Genomic DNA, 13,834 nt, shown 5'->3' with positions numbered 1-13,834 from the left:
GGCCTCCCAGAGAGCTAGGATTACAGGCGTGAGCCACCGCGCTGGCCCATACCTACTCTTTAAGATGTAAAAGTCCCCAGGACTTGTGTTACGCACCTTCTTGCATCAGCATCAAAAAGCTTAACAAATACCTCTTGGTGGCGCCTACTATTTTTAATATCGTGTTCGAAACGAGAGACTCAAAGCCATGAACCATTAAATAACTGGCCCAAGATGGCAACTAAGACCGGATGATAAGCACAACCTCACTAGTGCTAAACTACTTCTGCAACTCACTGGTTTCACAGTGCCTGCACAGGGTTCCCTGTAAACTCAGCTGATATTTACTAATCTTAGGTAGCTTCCAAGTCTACGGAAGTTCTCTTTTCAGTGGAACACTCAACACGGAGTCTTGGACCCTCAAAGAGAACTGCTTCATTTTTACTCCCCCTAAAGCGAGGTGGAGACCACGTGTAGAGGGTGTAGCATTAACCTTGGCTACGCAGCCCTGCAAGGAGAGCCACACTCCCCACCGTGCACCCTTCCACTAAGGGGCCTTCCCTCACAGCCAGCGACCCCAGAGGTTATTTAGTCCCAGGAGGGAATCAGTGAGATCGGAAACCAAAGAACTAAGAAAAAAGCAGCACTTAAGCACTAGGAGGCGGTCCCGCCTCTCCCAGGCACTGCGTCTGGCGGCAAATTGAGAAGCCGGGCGCGTTACCACGGCTTCGGACCTCGATCCGAATTCCGGATCACACCTGCGTCAAGCGCGGGAAGAAACACTCAGGCCCCCACCTCCTGGGCACGCGGGTCTCCAGCCCAGTGCAGGCTGGGGCTAGCGTGGGACACCGGGCCTCTCGACCTGCGGGCCTACCGTCGAGATCAGACGCCGCGGCCAACTCCAGTCGCCTGTCGTAGGCCAGGAGCATCTGTAGGCCCCGATGACAGTGATAGACCCACTGCCTTGGAACCTTTCCTCTTGGATAGACAGGGCACTCAGTTTTCCAGACAATCAAAAGACCTGATAAAGACAGCAGAGACGAACTCTGCCCCCCACCTTTTTCTTTTTGCAGTTTACTCAAAAGGGTCAACAAAATCTTGCATTATCTCTTATTAATACTGTATGAAAATCTTGTTCAAAAGAGGAAAACGGAAGAGTTGTGGCTCCCTCTCTTAAGTGTCTTGGACTCTCCCGCAGGTCTCCGGCCCCAAAGGGCTGCATCTTTCCAATTTCCCCTGTCTCTTGCCCAAAAAGCTACCAGATGTAGGAGCCCCCTTTCCCTGCGGGGCTGCCGGTGGTGGGGACTGATCCGTGTTGACCCAGCAGAAGGCTTTCCACAGCCACGGTAAGGATTCACATCCCAACCGTGCCACTTCCAAGCTGCGTGACCTTGGGACAGCTGCTTGACCTCTCTGAACTTCCATGTCCTTCTCGGTACAACGATATTAATAGTACCTACCTTGCAGGACTTGCGTGGGGATGAGCATGCGCCAGGCACACACTAGGCGCTCAATGAATGGGGCTGCTATAATTACTCTTCCGGGTGGGGGCGGGCCGAGGGCCCGCAGCCAGGCCTATATTTAGCCAGGAGAGGGGTGGGGGCGCTGGGAGACAAAGAGTCTCCGCCAGCCCGGGCGCCTGGGGGCGGAGCCGACGAAAGACCAGCGGCTGTCCGGCCCTCCCCTGCCGCGAGGTCACCTTGGGCTGCCTTAGACCCGACGTGCCCTGTCCCCGGCGGCCCCTTGTCCCTGCGCGGCCCTCATCGCCCCCAAACTGCGGGCTAGGGAGGGGGCGGCCGGGGAGCGGGGGTGTTCAGCCGCGCGGAGAAGCTGCCCCTTCCCAGCCCCGCCTGCCTGCCCGCGGCCCAGCTCCGCAGCGCGGCTGGCCAGGTGGGAGCCGGCCAGGTAGGGGCCTCGCTGGGATCAGGACGCCCAGGTGAGCCTGCCCCGGTAGGGGGCGCGGGAGGGGAGCTAGCCGGCCGCTCCCCCCACAACCTCGCGCTGATGAGTGTCGGGGCTGCAAATAGCCCAGTGGAATCAGTGAGTCACAGAGGCTGGAAATACCGCACCCCCTCTCCTCCGCCCCCCTCCTCCTGACCGCAGCCCGCGGGAGCCGCCCTGGGGAGCACGCCTGGGGGTTGCGGGGTGCGGGTCCCCCCAGAGAGCCCCCCAGGCTTCCTGAACCAGCCAGCACACATACACCTCACCCCCTAGCCTCCTCCCCCAGATTCAACTGGCTCTACCCCAGGGGCTGTGTGACCCTGGGCCAGTCACCCAGCCTCTCTGGGCCTCAGAGCTGGCATCCTGTACAAGAAGGGCTTCAAGAAGGCAGGCGACCTGGTGCAGCCTGCCCACCTTTGTGTCCCTGCGCCTGGGACAGTGCTTGGCACAATGCCTGGCACGTAGTGGCAGAACAACATATATCTCTCGGATTAAAGAATAAATAAAAGGGAAAGAGGGGCGGGCAGCGGGAAGACAGGGTGCTGCGAGGGCTTCACAGAACTAATCCTGGGGTTCCTGCCCCTGTGGGTCTGGGGAGCCACCGAGGAGGCCAAGGACACCCACATTTCTGTGAACTTTTAAGCTTTAACTTGAGCTACCTCCCCACCCCCAGATCTCAAGGAAGGTGCGTTTGTTTATCCCAGGGTTTCCCAGTGGCTGCCTCCAGCCCTACCCTGAGCTTGAGAACTTCAGGCAGGTGGTCTCCAGAAGTCGGTGAGAGGGTCGTTTATTGTGTGTACAGGTTCCAGTGCCCGGGACCTCCCGCGGCCCCGCTCCCCAGACCTCCCCGAAGGGCCCCAGAATGGCAGAAGTGAGAGGTCACCCTATAGCACACTGACCAGAGAGGCTCAAAGGGCAGAAGCTGGCCCTGCCACTTGCCCTGGGGACCCTGTCTACCCACAAACCACCCCTACCCCTCACCCCTGCTTCTGTATGTGGAAGGCTGAGCAGGTTGCCTGGAGCAGCAGGTGTTCCCCAGGGCTGAGGCTGGCCGAGTTCCCTGCCCCAGACTGGGGACCAGGAGGGAATGGGGTTAGGAGCTTTTTTATGATTCTCCCTGTCCCCTGGCAGGAAGCCGTGGGACAGGGTACACAGTCCTAGAGAGGCAGAGTGAGGGGAGACGCTCCTTAGCGCCCAGTGGTGGGGGGTGGAGAGCAGCTGTTGACACCCTGGGTTCAGATCCAACCTTCAGTGACAAAGCCAGGCACTCAACAGCTCAGACTCAGTTTCCCCATTGATGAAAATGGGGATTGTAAATCTGATTTTAGAATACTCTGCATTTGGCCTCGACCAATGGTAATGCTTAGTGTTTGAAAGACAATGATGGGGTGTATGTGTGTGTGATACACACACTAAGCCTGTAGATTCATAGATTTAGAAGGAGGAAGGAGGGGGAGGTGACTGCCCAGAAGAGAAGACTACAAGAACCTGGGGTCCAACCTTGAAGACCCAGAGCCCCATCCATGCTCTGGCTTCCACCTCTGTTGGGTGCGCCTGTCTGCAGGTGCCTGTGGATGGGCGGGAGCAGGACCAGCCCCACCCTCGTCCTACCCTCCTGGAGGCACCGGCAGGTAACGCGCTGCAGGAGTTTCACACAGTTTCTCACGAACAAACTGTATTGGAAAAACCCCATCTACCATATGTACAGATGCAGCATGGCCCTGCCCTGGCACAGCTGGCTGGCTGGGGGCATGGGGTGGGCAGGCAGCCTGCCAGCTAGTTTGGGGCTTGGAGACTGGTGGAGGGGGGGTTACTGTCACCGCTGTCTCTTGGCCTCTTTGAGCCCTCAGGCAGTTCCACTTAGATAGGCACATCTGCCTATGGCCTTCCTATGCCTCTTCGACTCCCCTTGGCCAAGGGAGTCCCAGGTCCCTGGTGCCCCTGCCCCTTCCCTGTGGAGACTGCAGAGATCAAAGGACTTGTCTGTCTGTCTGTCCTGCAGATCATTTGCCCAGATGCCCTGCTTGTCCCCTTCCTCCTCCCTAGAGTGAGTTCTTTGGGATCTCCCTTCCCCCACCTCAACCTTCTATTCTGGATTAAGTAAGGGACGTCATATCTGAAATCTGGGCACCACAGGTGAGGCCAGGGGGTCCCTGGCCTGCCCTGGGCAGAGTGGAGGGCCCTAGTTTGGGGAGTGGCCCACCTGGGGACTAGGGGGCATCAGGGCTGGAACCGGGCTGGTGTCCCGGGGGCTGTGGGAAGGGGTTAGGAAGGCTTTGCTGGCAGCCGGTGGGGAGTGGGGAGGGCAGGGGAAGGGGAGGCCCTCAGATTTTTATCTCTGTTCGGAAGGTCTGCTGGACGTGCTCTGCGTGCGGGTGACGCCGTGCCCGGATGGTGAGGCTGCCATCCTCCCGCAGGGCTGAGGTCACCGATGTGGGGTCCACGTCCTCCGGCAGCTGGCACTTGTGAGCGAAGGTGTTCATGACTGTGCCGTCAGCCGCCAGCTGGGGAAGGGGTGACCGGTCAGGGCGGGCTGCCCCCCATCCCATGCTGCTTGTGTCAAGCCAGAGTCCCCTTCTCCCCACTCTCTCCTGGCCAGGCCCCACATGCTGAGGGGCTCTGCTTTCTGGTGTAGAGGGACTGGCCAGGGTGGTGATGGCCACACGCTGTGTAGGGACAGGGCAAGGGTGCCTAGAGGAGCTCCAGTAGTTCCAGGGGGCAGGCAAGGGGCTTGGCGAGGGGTGGGACTCAGGGAGGGAGGAGGCTACCTGGCAGTGGCTTGGAATCTGGGGCTCCCGAGCATGGTGGGAGAAGATGACACAGAGGAGAGCCATGCCCTCTGGATACCCAGACACACTGGTGTCCACCCACCAGCCCCTCCCCCACAACTCAGCCAGCACATGGTGTCCAGACGCGTTCGGGGCAGCTGAGTCACTGTCGGGGGTGGCAGGGCTGGCACGTGCTGCCCACTGGTCCTGGTGCCCGCAGCCCTTGGCATCCTGGCAGGGATGCCCACGAATCCACCCTCGCGTGCTCGGGGGTAAAGCCGGCCCATGGGGGATCAGGGAGAGGCCAGGGGCAGCATCCCTGCTCAGGCCTGGTCACACCCTCTCCAGGGTGGAGGCCTCAGTGCCTTCTGGGAGCTCGGACTCAGAGACCCTGGGGACCCAGTGACCTGAGACCTGTGAGTGGAGGGAGTGTGTAGGCTGGAGTGTGCGTGACCCTACACTGCAGGGTCCCTGCCTGGCCTTGGGCCTAATTCTGGGACCCCAGGGTGGGAGCTGGGTCTCTGGCTCTGGGATGGGAGAGGGCTGGAGGTGTGTCGTGGGGGGAGACCCCTCCACTGCTGCCCAGGTGAGTCCCCCTCCTACCCACATCCCCCCATGGGCTGCCAGAAGAGCTGTCCTCATGCCGCCATCACCATGTCCCTCCGGTCATCCACACCCTCGGGCCTACCCCTCGGGGCTCCCTCTGTCCACATCCCTCTAGCCCTCTCGCATTCCCCAGAAGCTCCCTCGGCTGCCCTGGGCACCTCGAGGCAGAGAGAGGCAGTGAGGGGGTCCCCTGGCCCATGAGCTACAAGGGGCCAGGCCTTTGGTTCGCTCTGGGGGAGTTTGGGTGGGGAAGGGACACTGGCAGGGTCTGGGGGCCCAGGATGGGCGGTGGGAGTGAGGACACAGGCAGGAGGTGGACTAGGCAGAAGGTATGGTGGGGGGCACCCAGGGGTGGGGCGGGGCCAGGCTCACCTTCTCAGCCCGCACCTCGATGTGGTTGTTGGAGGTGGTGACGATGATGTCTTCGGGTGAGAAGTCTCTTACGTCCACCACAAACTCGTAGGCGTCTCCCAGGGTCTTGATGTTGCCCTGCCCCCCGGAGCGGGCTGTGGGGAGGGCTGCTGTCAGTGGGGCATGGGGCAGGGCTGGCATCCAGGACCTGAGTCTCTGGCTCCTTCCCCTGGGACAAGGGGCTGCGCCCCCTGGCCCGACCTCCCCCCCAGCTCTAAGCCCCTCCTCTCTCTTGCAGCCCACCTTTCCGAGGTGGGGATGGGGCCTCACTCAACAGGGGTGTGGTGTGTGCGTACCTGACAATCTGTCGCAATGCCAGCCCGGGCCTGGAGGCTGGGGGCTGCCCCACCCCTCAACCCCATCCAGCCCTCTAGGGCTCCGGCTAGGACCAGGCCGGGGGTAGCCACTGGAGCCACCGGAGCCCTGGGGCATTTACTGTTCCTTAGGGGCCCATCTGTTTTCATGGCCACATCTGTCCCGGTGGCCACATCTGGCTGGGCCACCACATGTGGCTGTGGGCTGTGCAGCACCTGTTCCTGGCAGATCTGCAGCCACAGTGCACTCGGTGGCGCCCTGGAGCAGATGTCCCCTACCTGTGCATCTCCCTTCCCCCTGGAGCCCGCAGCACTTGCCTGGGAAGGCCAGAGGCTCCGAGTGGGGACGCATGAAGCTGCCAAAATCGTCGGAAAACATGCTCAAGGACTTCTCCATGGGTGGGTCCTGGGCCGGCAGGGCACGGGAGGCTGAGGAAGAGGAGGAAGAGGAGGACGAGGAGGAGGAATGGAAACTTCTCTCCGCTCTGAAGGTGGAGGAAGTCCTGTGGCTCATCCGCGGGCAAGCGCCGGGCCCGGTCCAGGCGGGCAGGGGCTGGACAGGAGAGGGGTGTGGGCACAGGCCTCCGGGGGAGCGTGCCGGGCCCCGACTGCCGGTGCTTTATAAGGCCCGACTGTCCCTGGGCTCAGGGCCAGCCCCTTGTCTACTAGCTAAATTTAGGCCTCTCCGTGGCCCGGAGGGGGCTGGAAATCTTCTCCCGTGAGCCGGCCCTGCTGACAGCCCGACACACGCAGGCCGGGGCGGCTGAGCTCACGGCCTGGCATTCCAGGCCGATCACTGCAGCCCCAGGGGCCTGCACGCCACAGAGCAGCGGGCTGGACTCTGTCCCCTGCCACTCAGACTCCCATGCCTGCCCCACGACCTTGTGGGTTTGGTGTTTCTCGAGTCTTCTGTCTGTCCCTCCAGCCTGGGGGCTCTCTAAGGACTGTGCCTGCCCTTCAGACTCTGGTCCTCTTCGGGCTGTGCCTCCCCCGGCAGACTCAAGCTCCTTGGGACAGGGGTAGGTGAAGCCCCCTCCACACCCGCCCCCACTGCCATGTGAAGTGAGGGGCTCCTTCCCGCAGGGCAGACACTGTTTACCGCCCATCTCTAAGGAAGGGATGAGACAGCCCCGGAGGGGGCTGAGAATGTGCAGCTGTCCCCCTGCCAGCTCCCACGGTGACCGGATTCCATGCTCATGCTCCCCCACCGATTCTCGGAACATTTAGGGGTCCCAAGAGGAGAAAGCTGGCAGCTCGAGCCTAAGCTGGGGGTTGGGCCCAGACTTGGGGGGAGGAGGTAGATCATTTAATAACTGTCCTCGAAGATCTAGAAGGTTATGTTCCCAGCAACTGTCTGTGACCTCCTCAGAGGAGATGCCTCGGCCCGCAGCAGACGGGGTTTAGGTCAGAGGTAGAGGAGTGCTCCGGAAGACGGGGATTCCAGCCCTGACTCCTGGAGCACTTCGGGCCAGGCTCCCGGCTGCAGGCTGTCCAGCGTGGCCCCTTTTGATCCCCACACAGCTGGAAGGAGCAGACATTATTTCCATTTTATAGACAGGGAAACGGAGCCTTGCAGAAAGGGGATGGGGGAGGGGGCTCACACTTGTGCAAGTGGCAGAGCTGGGATTCGAACCCAGATGTGTTGGATCTAAACCCTCCCAGAGGCTGGGTGACGTGAACGTATGCGTGTGGAGACAGACCGCCTGGAAGACCCCAGAAGCCCCTCTCTCCTGCCCACTGGTCTGCAGAGACGGGACTGACACCGTGTGGGGTCAGGGCAGAAGCCAGGGGAAGGCCATCCTGGGAGGCGGCGGGTCCCCTGCCCTGCCCGGGCCACAGTGTGGGGCCTCTGCTCTCCTGCAACTCTCGCCCTTCCTCCCAGATCAGCACCAGTTCCCCCAACACCGGGGAGGCCTCTCTGATTGCTCCCACCCACACAGCCCCCGCCCCAGATGCCCACAGCACTGGCCATCCCCAGCCCCTGGCAGTGTGACATGTGTCCCCTCTCCCCTATCCCACTGGCAGTGCCTCCAGGGCGGGGGTTCTCCTGTCTCCGCATTAGACTGGGGAGGTGGGGACACTTTCCCTTTTGTCTGGCCCCACAGAACCCAGTCTGGAGCTTCATCCTTGGGGGGCTCTGTCTACGGGGGTATTAGTGGTGCTGGTGCTATGTGAAGTGGGTGCAGGGCAGGGCACAGGGCACAGCTGGGGGCCAGGGTGGTGCCTGGGACAAGAGGGTCTGTCACCTCTGCGGGAGATTGCTGCCGGGTCTGGGGCTGTGTCACCCTTCCTGGCCAAGGGGGCTCTAGGGCTGCCGGGAAGCCACCAGCACTAAGGTGAGGTGGAGTGAGGGTGGGGGCAGGTGGGGGGCCCAGAAGCCTGCCACTCGCCAGGGAAATAGGAGCCAGTGGCTAAATGCAGACACACAGTCATGGTGCTGAGGGCCTGAGTCACTGCTCCTGGGTGTCAGATCCCGTTACCCACCCCCGCCCACCATTCCTCCTTCTTCCCCCCGTTCCCGAGGCATCACCCACGCAGACGCTGCATCCTCCAGCTTCAGCGGCCAGGAGGGGCCTCAAAAGGTCACTGAGGCCATTCCCCTGTCTCCGGGCATGTCTTTCCCTTTGGATCATAGGGACAGAAGGAGCTTCAAAGATGATCCAATCCCTTGAATCCCGATGACCCAGGGGAGCTTTTAACAGGGACTCTTCCCTCTGTACCCCAAGATTCTGATTTGGGGTCTTGGGAAGGGACCCAGAATCTGTTCCCATCAGCTCCCCATACGGCCAGCTCACAGGCCAGTGTCTGGAAACCACTCACCGCCCAGCAGTATTTGTTGAGCACCTGCTATGTGAGGGGCACTGTTCTAGGCTCTGGAAGGACTCAGGGATGAATGAGGTAGAGACAGGCTCCTGCTCCTGGGCTCTCCTTGTTGGACAGAAGAGGAAACTGAGGGTCCAGGTGGTGAAGGCGTTAGGGCCGGCAGAGCTGCTCTGGCTTCGAACCTGCTGTCTCCCTACTCAGCCACTTCCACTACTGCTGGTCACTTGATGTGGAAGAGGGAGAAATTGGGGGCTGGCAAGTGGGGGCAATGGCTTTGGAAGGGACTTGCCCTGGGCACTGCACCCCCTTGCTGTCCTCAGTTTCCTGGTGCTTATGGGCCAAGGGGCACAGGGAGGGTGGGACTGTAGCCAGTGGCTGCCCAAGAGAAGAGACCAGGGTTTGGGATGTTAACAGGGCAGCCAGTTATCCTGTTACCGTGAGTGGTCAATGGGTCGGGTTGGCCAAGGTGAGGTGGGCCCGGGTCCATGCAGAGCAGCAAACCCCAACCCCACCGCCCACAACACACACCCCTGCTCCTATTCTGAACTGACTTGGCCCAGCATTCAGGAGCAGAGAGTAGCTCATGGTCCCAGATTTTAACAAATCATTGAAGGGCCATCATGATGTTCAGAGGGGTGGCTTTGTCTGGGGTGGGGGGCAATTGCCCCAGAACTCTTGCCCAAATATTCCAAAAGTGGCATCAAGACACAAATCCTCTGCTTTGTGCCCAAACCATCACCCCGATTAAGCCTCAGGAGCCGGAGGAGCCTGTGGTAGAGGAAGCTCTAGGTTTGGGCTCAGCCTCTGCTGTGCGACTGTGGGTGAGTGACCATACCTCTCTGATCCTCTTGCATCCTCTGCAAAATGGTAATGCTATCCCCAACTCACAGGGCATGGGGAGGAGGAACCGAGCTGCAGATGTAAAGCTCCTGGCACGCAGCTGGCATACAACTTGTGCCTGTTCCCTCGCCACGTCCCTGCACACCCAAGCTGCTCCCCTCTGTTGGGGTGGGACAAACTGCGTGGCATTTACGCAGAAGCCGCTGGGACATTGTGGTTTGAGAGTTGAGTTTCCTGAGACTGGAGGGTCTGGACACAAGGATCAAGTCCAAGTCCCTCACTGGGCCTCGAGGGCCGCAGCCACCACAGTCCACGGCCTTACTCCAGCTTGCCGACCTCCCCCCAGCCTGGACAAGACAGGCCACCAAGGCAGGACAACGGAGCACAGTGTGGGGTGGGAGCCCTGGCCGTGCCCTTGGCCTCTGTGATCTCAGACAAGCAACCCCTCGCGGAGACGCCGTTGCTTCACAGTGGGACAGCTCTGCCCACCTCGCTGGGTTTCCTGAGCACTCACGGTAATTTCAGGGAGGGTCGTGTGGGGCTGGCACACAGGGGGTGCAGTCGCGGTGGCCCCCCCGCTCACCTCTGCCCGGGTGCTTTCCCCTGCTCTGCCCAGCCTCCTCCCCTCTCCCTTTTCTGCTTTTTCGAACCCTTCCATGTCCAGCTCTGAGAACCCAGTTCCCTGAGCCTCGGTGCCAGCAGATGGCCCCTCACGGCCCTGCTGTGTGCACGCTCCCCCTCCCAGGCCCCTCGCCCAGGAGCCATCGGAGCTCCACTCTGCAAGCTCTAGTGGGTAAGGGGAGCCCCGCTCCCCCACCTGGGCAGCTCTGCCCTGTACCGCTCCAGCCTGGGCAGTTCTGGTTGGTTTGTCAAGGACATTCCTAATGGCCACAGTAAACCCCGGGCGGGGGGTGTTGATTGGTGGAGCACACACCTGTCCAGGTGCACAGGAGCTGGAGGCCAGGGAGGCTCTGTTAGAGGAGGGCTGGCCGCGGGCACAGCAGGACGGACTGACAGGTGAGGGGCCGCTGGGCGCAGGACTGGGGCCTGGGCCTTCCAGGGCCAGGGTGGGCAGGGCAGAGGTGGGGAGGGGCTGGAGCCAGCACTTCACTTTGACCCTCGGGAGGTCTCCTTCAGGGCCTGGGGTTTTCCTGCCTCTGTGGCCTGAGCTGTGGCGGGGGAGGGTGCTCAGACAGGGAGGCAGAGCCCTGATGGGGACCCCTCGGTGAGAGAGAGACAGTCCTGGGCTAAGAGACTGCTCCAGGCAGGGGGGGCAGCCAGCAACCCAGAAGGGTGGGAGTGGTGGCCTCAGAAGGACTTGGGATCCTGCCTGTGTCCAATCTGTGGCTGGACACAGGGCAGGGGACACCTAGATGCCCCCCCCACCCCCCTGCCCCTCGAAACACACAGGCACACACCCTCGGTGACGGACCCTGAGTGATGAGGGCACGCGCAGGCCTACGTGTCCTCCGGATGACTTCCCACACCCGCACACACGGGAAGACACGACCTTTCCTTTTTATCTGGGAGGGAGAGTATGGGGAGGGCCGAGAGGCAAGGCAAGGACATCGAGCAGCTCGCCAGGGCCCAGCCCTCCATCTGCTCCCCCAGGGACCCGATGGAGGAGCTGGTGGGTCTGCGTGAGGGCTCTTCGGGGGACCCTGTGACTCTGCAGGAGCTGTGGGGCCCGTGTCCCCGCATCCGCCGCGGCATCCGAGGTGAGAGCCAGGTCCCCTCCCCTCCCCATGGAAGACCCCTCAGGACGTCACCCCTCCCAGGCCCCACACCCCCCACCTCCTTTCATTTGTCCCAGGACATGCTGCCCTGTCTCTTGGGTGGCAGAGGGGGGAGGGATCTGTCTGTCCATCTGTCTGGGGTTCAGATGGGCCAGGCGTCTGCACTCTGCCTTTTGGGAGATACAGCCCGAGGCCTGGTCGCTGGGCCACCCTCTACCCAGTCCTCCACCCTCCCCTGCCTGTGCCAATGAGAGGCCCTGAGGGTCAGCTGCCAGGGCAGCTGGTGCCACTGCCAGTGGCTGGGGCCACCGTGGACTTGACATCTTTCTTTGGAGCCCCACGTGCATCGTTTACTCTGAGACCTGACTGTCCCCTTAGCTGAGGGGCAGAGAAGGCAGGGACACCAGAAGGGGGCTAAGTGCAGCCCCAGGGGCTGATGCCACGGCCAGTGAGGGCAACTTCCGGGCTGGGCTGGCAGCCAGGGGGCCGGGGCGTTGCTGGGGGCTCCTAGGAGAGACGATGCCGCAGGCCCTGGGCCAGCGCAGGAGTCGTGCTAAACCCTCGTGCTCTCTGAGCTGCAGACCCTGCTGAGACGCTGGTGAAAGCTGTGGCTGCCAGCCCCGCTCCACACACCCCTGCCCCCGATCAACTTCCATAAGGCCCCAGTATGGGCAGGGGTGGGAAGGGAGGGCGGACAGGGGCACCACAATCCTGCCCAGCCCCTTGTGTGAGGCAGAGCCCACTCTGCACTACCCTAGACTCCATGGCTGGCCCCAGCCCCACCCTGCCCCACCCTGAGCCGTGCCCCCATGCTCCCGCCCCAGGTGGCCTGGAGTGGCTGAAGCAGAAGCTGTTCCGAGTGGGCGAGGACTGGTACTTCCTGATGGCCCTGGGGGTGCTCATGGCCCTGATCAGCTATGCCATGAACTTCGCCATCGGCCGTGTGGTCCGAGGTAACCTTCCCTGGCACGCACGCCCTGCTCTGGACCACGGCATTCCAGCACGCTCTTGGAGATGCCACGTGGGCCTCCAGGTGCAGCGGGGGGCCGGGGGAGGGTTGTGGGTGGGGCTCTGGTCCTGGCTTCACTCCTGACTTGCTGTGTGACCCTGGGCAGGCTCCTGCCCCACTCTGGGCCTCAGTCTCCTCATCTGCACAAGGGAGAAAGACAAGAATGTGCCCAGAGCACTTCCTCCTCTGAGCTCCCTGCCCTGCTCTTGCCACCCCTGTTCCTTCCTGTTCCCTCCTCCTGCTCTTAGCTCAGTTACCCTGGGGATGGGTGGAGGGTAGGGGGTGGGAGGCTGGGTGGTGGAGGGTGGGGGATGGGGTGGTGGTGGTGGGCGGGGGCACTTGCCTAGACCCACCAAGCATAGATCTTTCTTTCCCTACCTTTGGCAGCTTGTCTCGGCCCTGAGGCCTCCCTGGAGGAGGGGACGTGGGGCATGGGGCAGGAAGGGCCTAAGACACTTTCTCTGGAGACTCTTAGCTGCCGTAATGAGGACCTACTGTGGCCTTTGGTGCTCCACACCCTGCCTCGTTTAGTTCTTAGTAGGTCTCCTTTAGTCTTCAGTGATCTGGGAGATTTCATCACTAGCCCATTAGATAGATGGGAAAACAGAGGCTCAGAGAGGTTGAGTCGCTTGCCCAAGGTCACTCAGCTAGAAGTGGCAAAACTGGGATGTGGACCCAGGGTTGTAATCCTGCCTCTTCTTGAGGGTCTACCACTCACCGGGTGGCCCTGGGCCTCCCCTCTCTGAGCCTCCATTTCCTGATCAGCGAGGGTCTGGCCCTGAGGGCTTCAGAGGCTATGGGTGGCTCCCTGATACCCGGCTGTCCCCAGCACATAAGTGGCTGTACCGGGAGATTGGGGACAGCCACCTGCTCCGGTATCTCTCCTGGACCGTGTACCCTGTGGCCCTCGTCTCCTTCTCCTCGGGCTTCTCCCAGAGCATCACGCCCTTCTCTGGAGGTGAGTCCACGGTCGTCACGCCAGTGCCCACGGGCCAAAACTTTTCCTACCCCACGGTGCTTCCGACAGGGGAGGACAGAAGGCAGCAGCCCCATTTCACAGCTGGAGAAGCAGGCTCGGAAAGGTCATGTCGAGGCCGAGAGCAATGGCTCACGTCTGTAATCCCAGTGCTTTGGGAGGCTGAGGCGGGAGGATTGCTTGAGGCCAGGAGTTTGAGACCAGCCTGGGCAACATAGGGAAAGCCCATCTCTACAAAGAAAAAAAAGAAAGAAAGAAAGAAAACATTAGCCAGGTGTGGTGGCACATGCCTATAGTCCCCGCTGCTCAGGAAGCTGAGGCAGGAGGATCGAGTGAGCCCAGGAGTTCAAGGCTGCGATGAGCTACGATCACACCACTGCACTCCAGCCTGGGCAACAGAGTGAGACCTTGTCTCTAAAAAAAAAAAAATT

General features: G+C 61.5%; 2 protein-coding genes across 2 annotated transcripts in view; one reads left to right on the top strand and one right to left on the bottom strand.

Moving 5' to 3' along the window:
• Window positions 1-2,734: 2,734 nt before the first annotated feature.
• Window positions 2,735-6,706, bottom strand: HSPB7 (heat shock 27kDa protein family, member 7 (cardiovascular)). Its single transcript, XM_012662616.1, has 3 exons — window positions 6,338-6,706; window positions 5,667-5,800; window positions 2,735-4,424 (listed from the first exon to the last, which is right to left on the bottom strand). The coding sequence occupies exons 1-3, from the start codon at window positions 6,531-6,533 to the stop codon at window positions 4,245-4,247; spliced, it is 510 nt and encodes a 169-aa protein (XP_012518070.1). The 5' UTR covers window positions 6,534-6,706; the 3' UTR covers window positions 2,735-4,244.
• A 4,594-nt stretch (window positions 6,707-11,300) lies between these two features.
• Window positions 11,301-13,834, top strand: part of LOC105824865 (chloride channel protein ClC-Ka-like) — a 17,727-nt gene continuing 15,193 nt past the window's right edge. Inside the window, exons 1-3 of the mRNA XM_012662476.1 lie at window positions 11,301-11,400; window positions 12,243-12,371; window positions 13,257-13,385. Of these exons, the coding sequence (XP_012517930.1) occupies window positions 11,301-11,400; window positions 12,243-12,371; window positions 13,257-13,385 (358 nt within the window). The remainder of the gene's footprint in view (window positions 11,401-12,242; window positions 12,372-13,256; window positions 13,386-13,834) is intronic.

The sequence above is a fragment of the Propithecus coquereli genome, unplaced genomic scaffold, assembly GCF_000956105.1.
Source record: "Propithecus coquereli isolate 6110/MARCELLA unplaced genomic scaffold, Pcoq_1.0 Scaffold77, whole genome shotgun sequence".
Taxonomy (NCBI): Eukaryota; Metazoa; Chordata; class Mammalia; order Primates; family Indriidae; genus Propithecus; species Propithecus coquereli.
The sequence above is the reverse complement of the archived record's forward strand: the minus strand, read 5'-3'. Positions and strand labels throughout refer to the sequence as shown.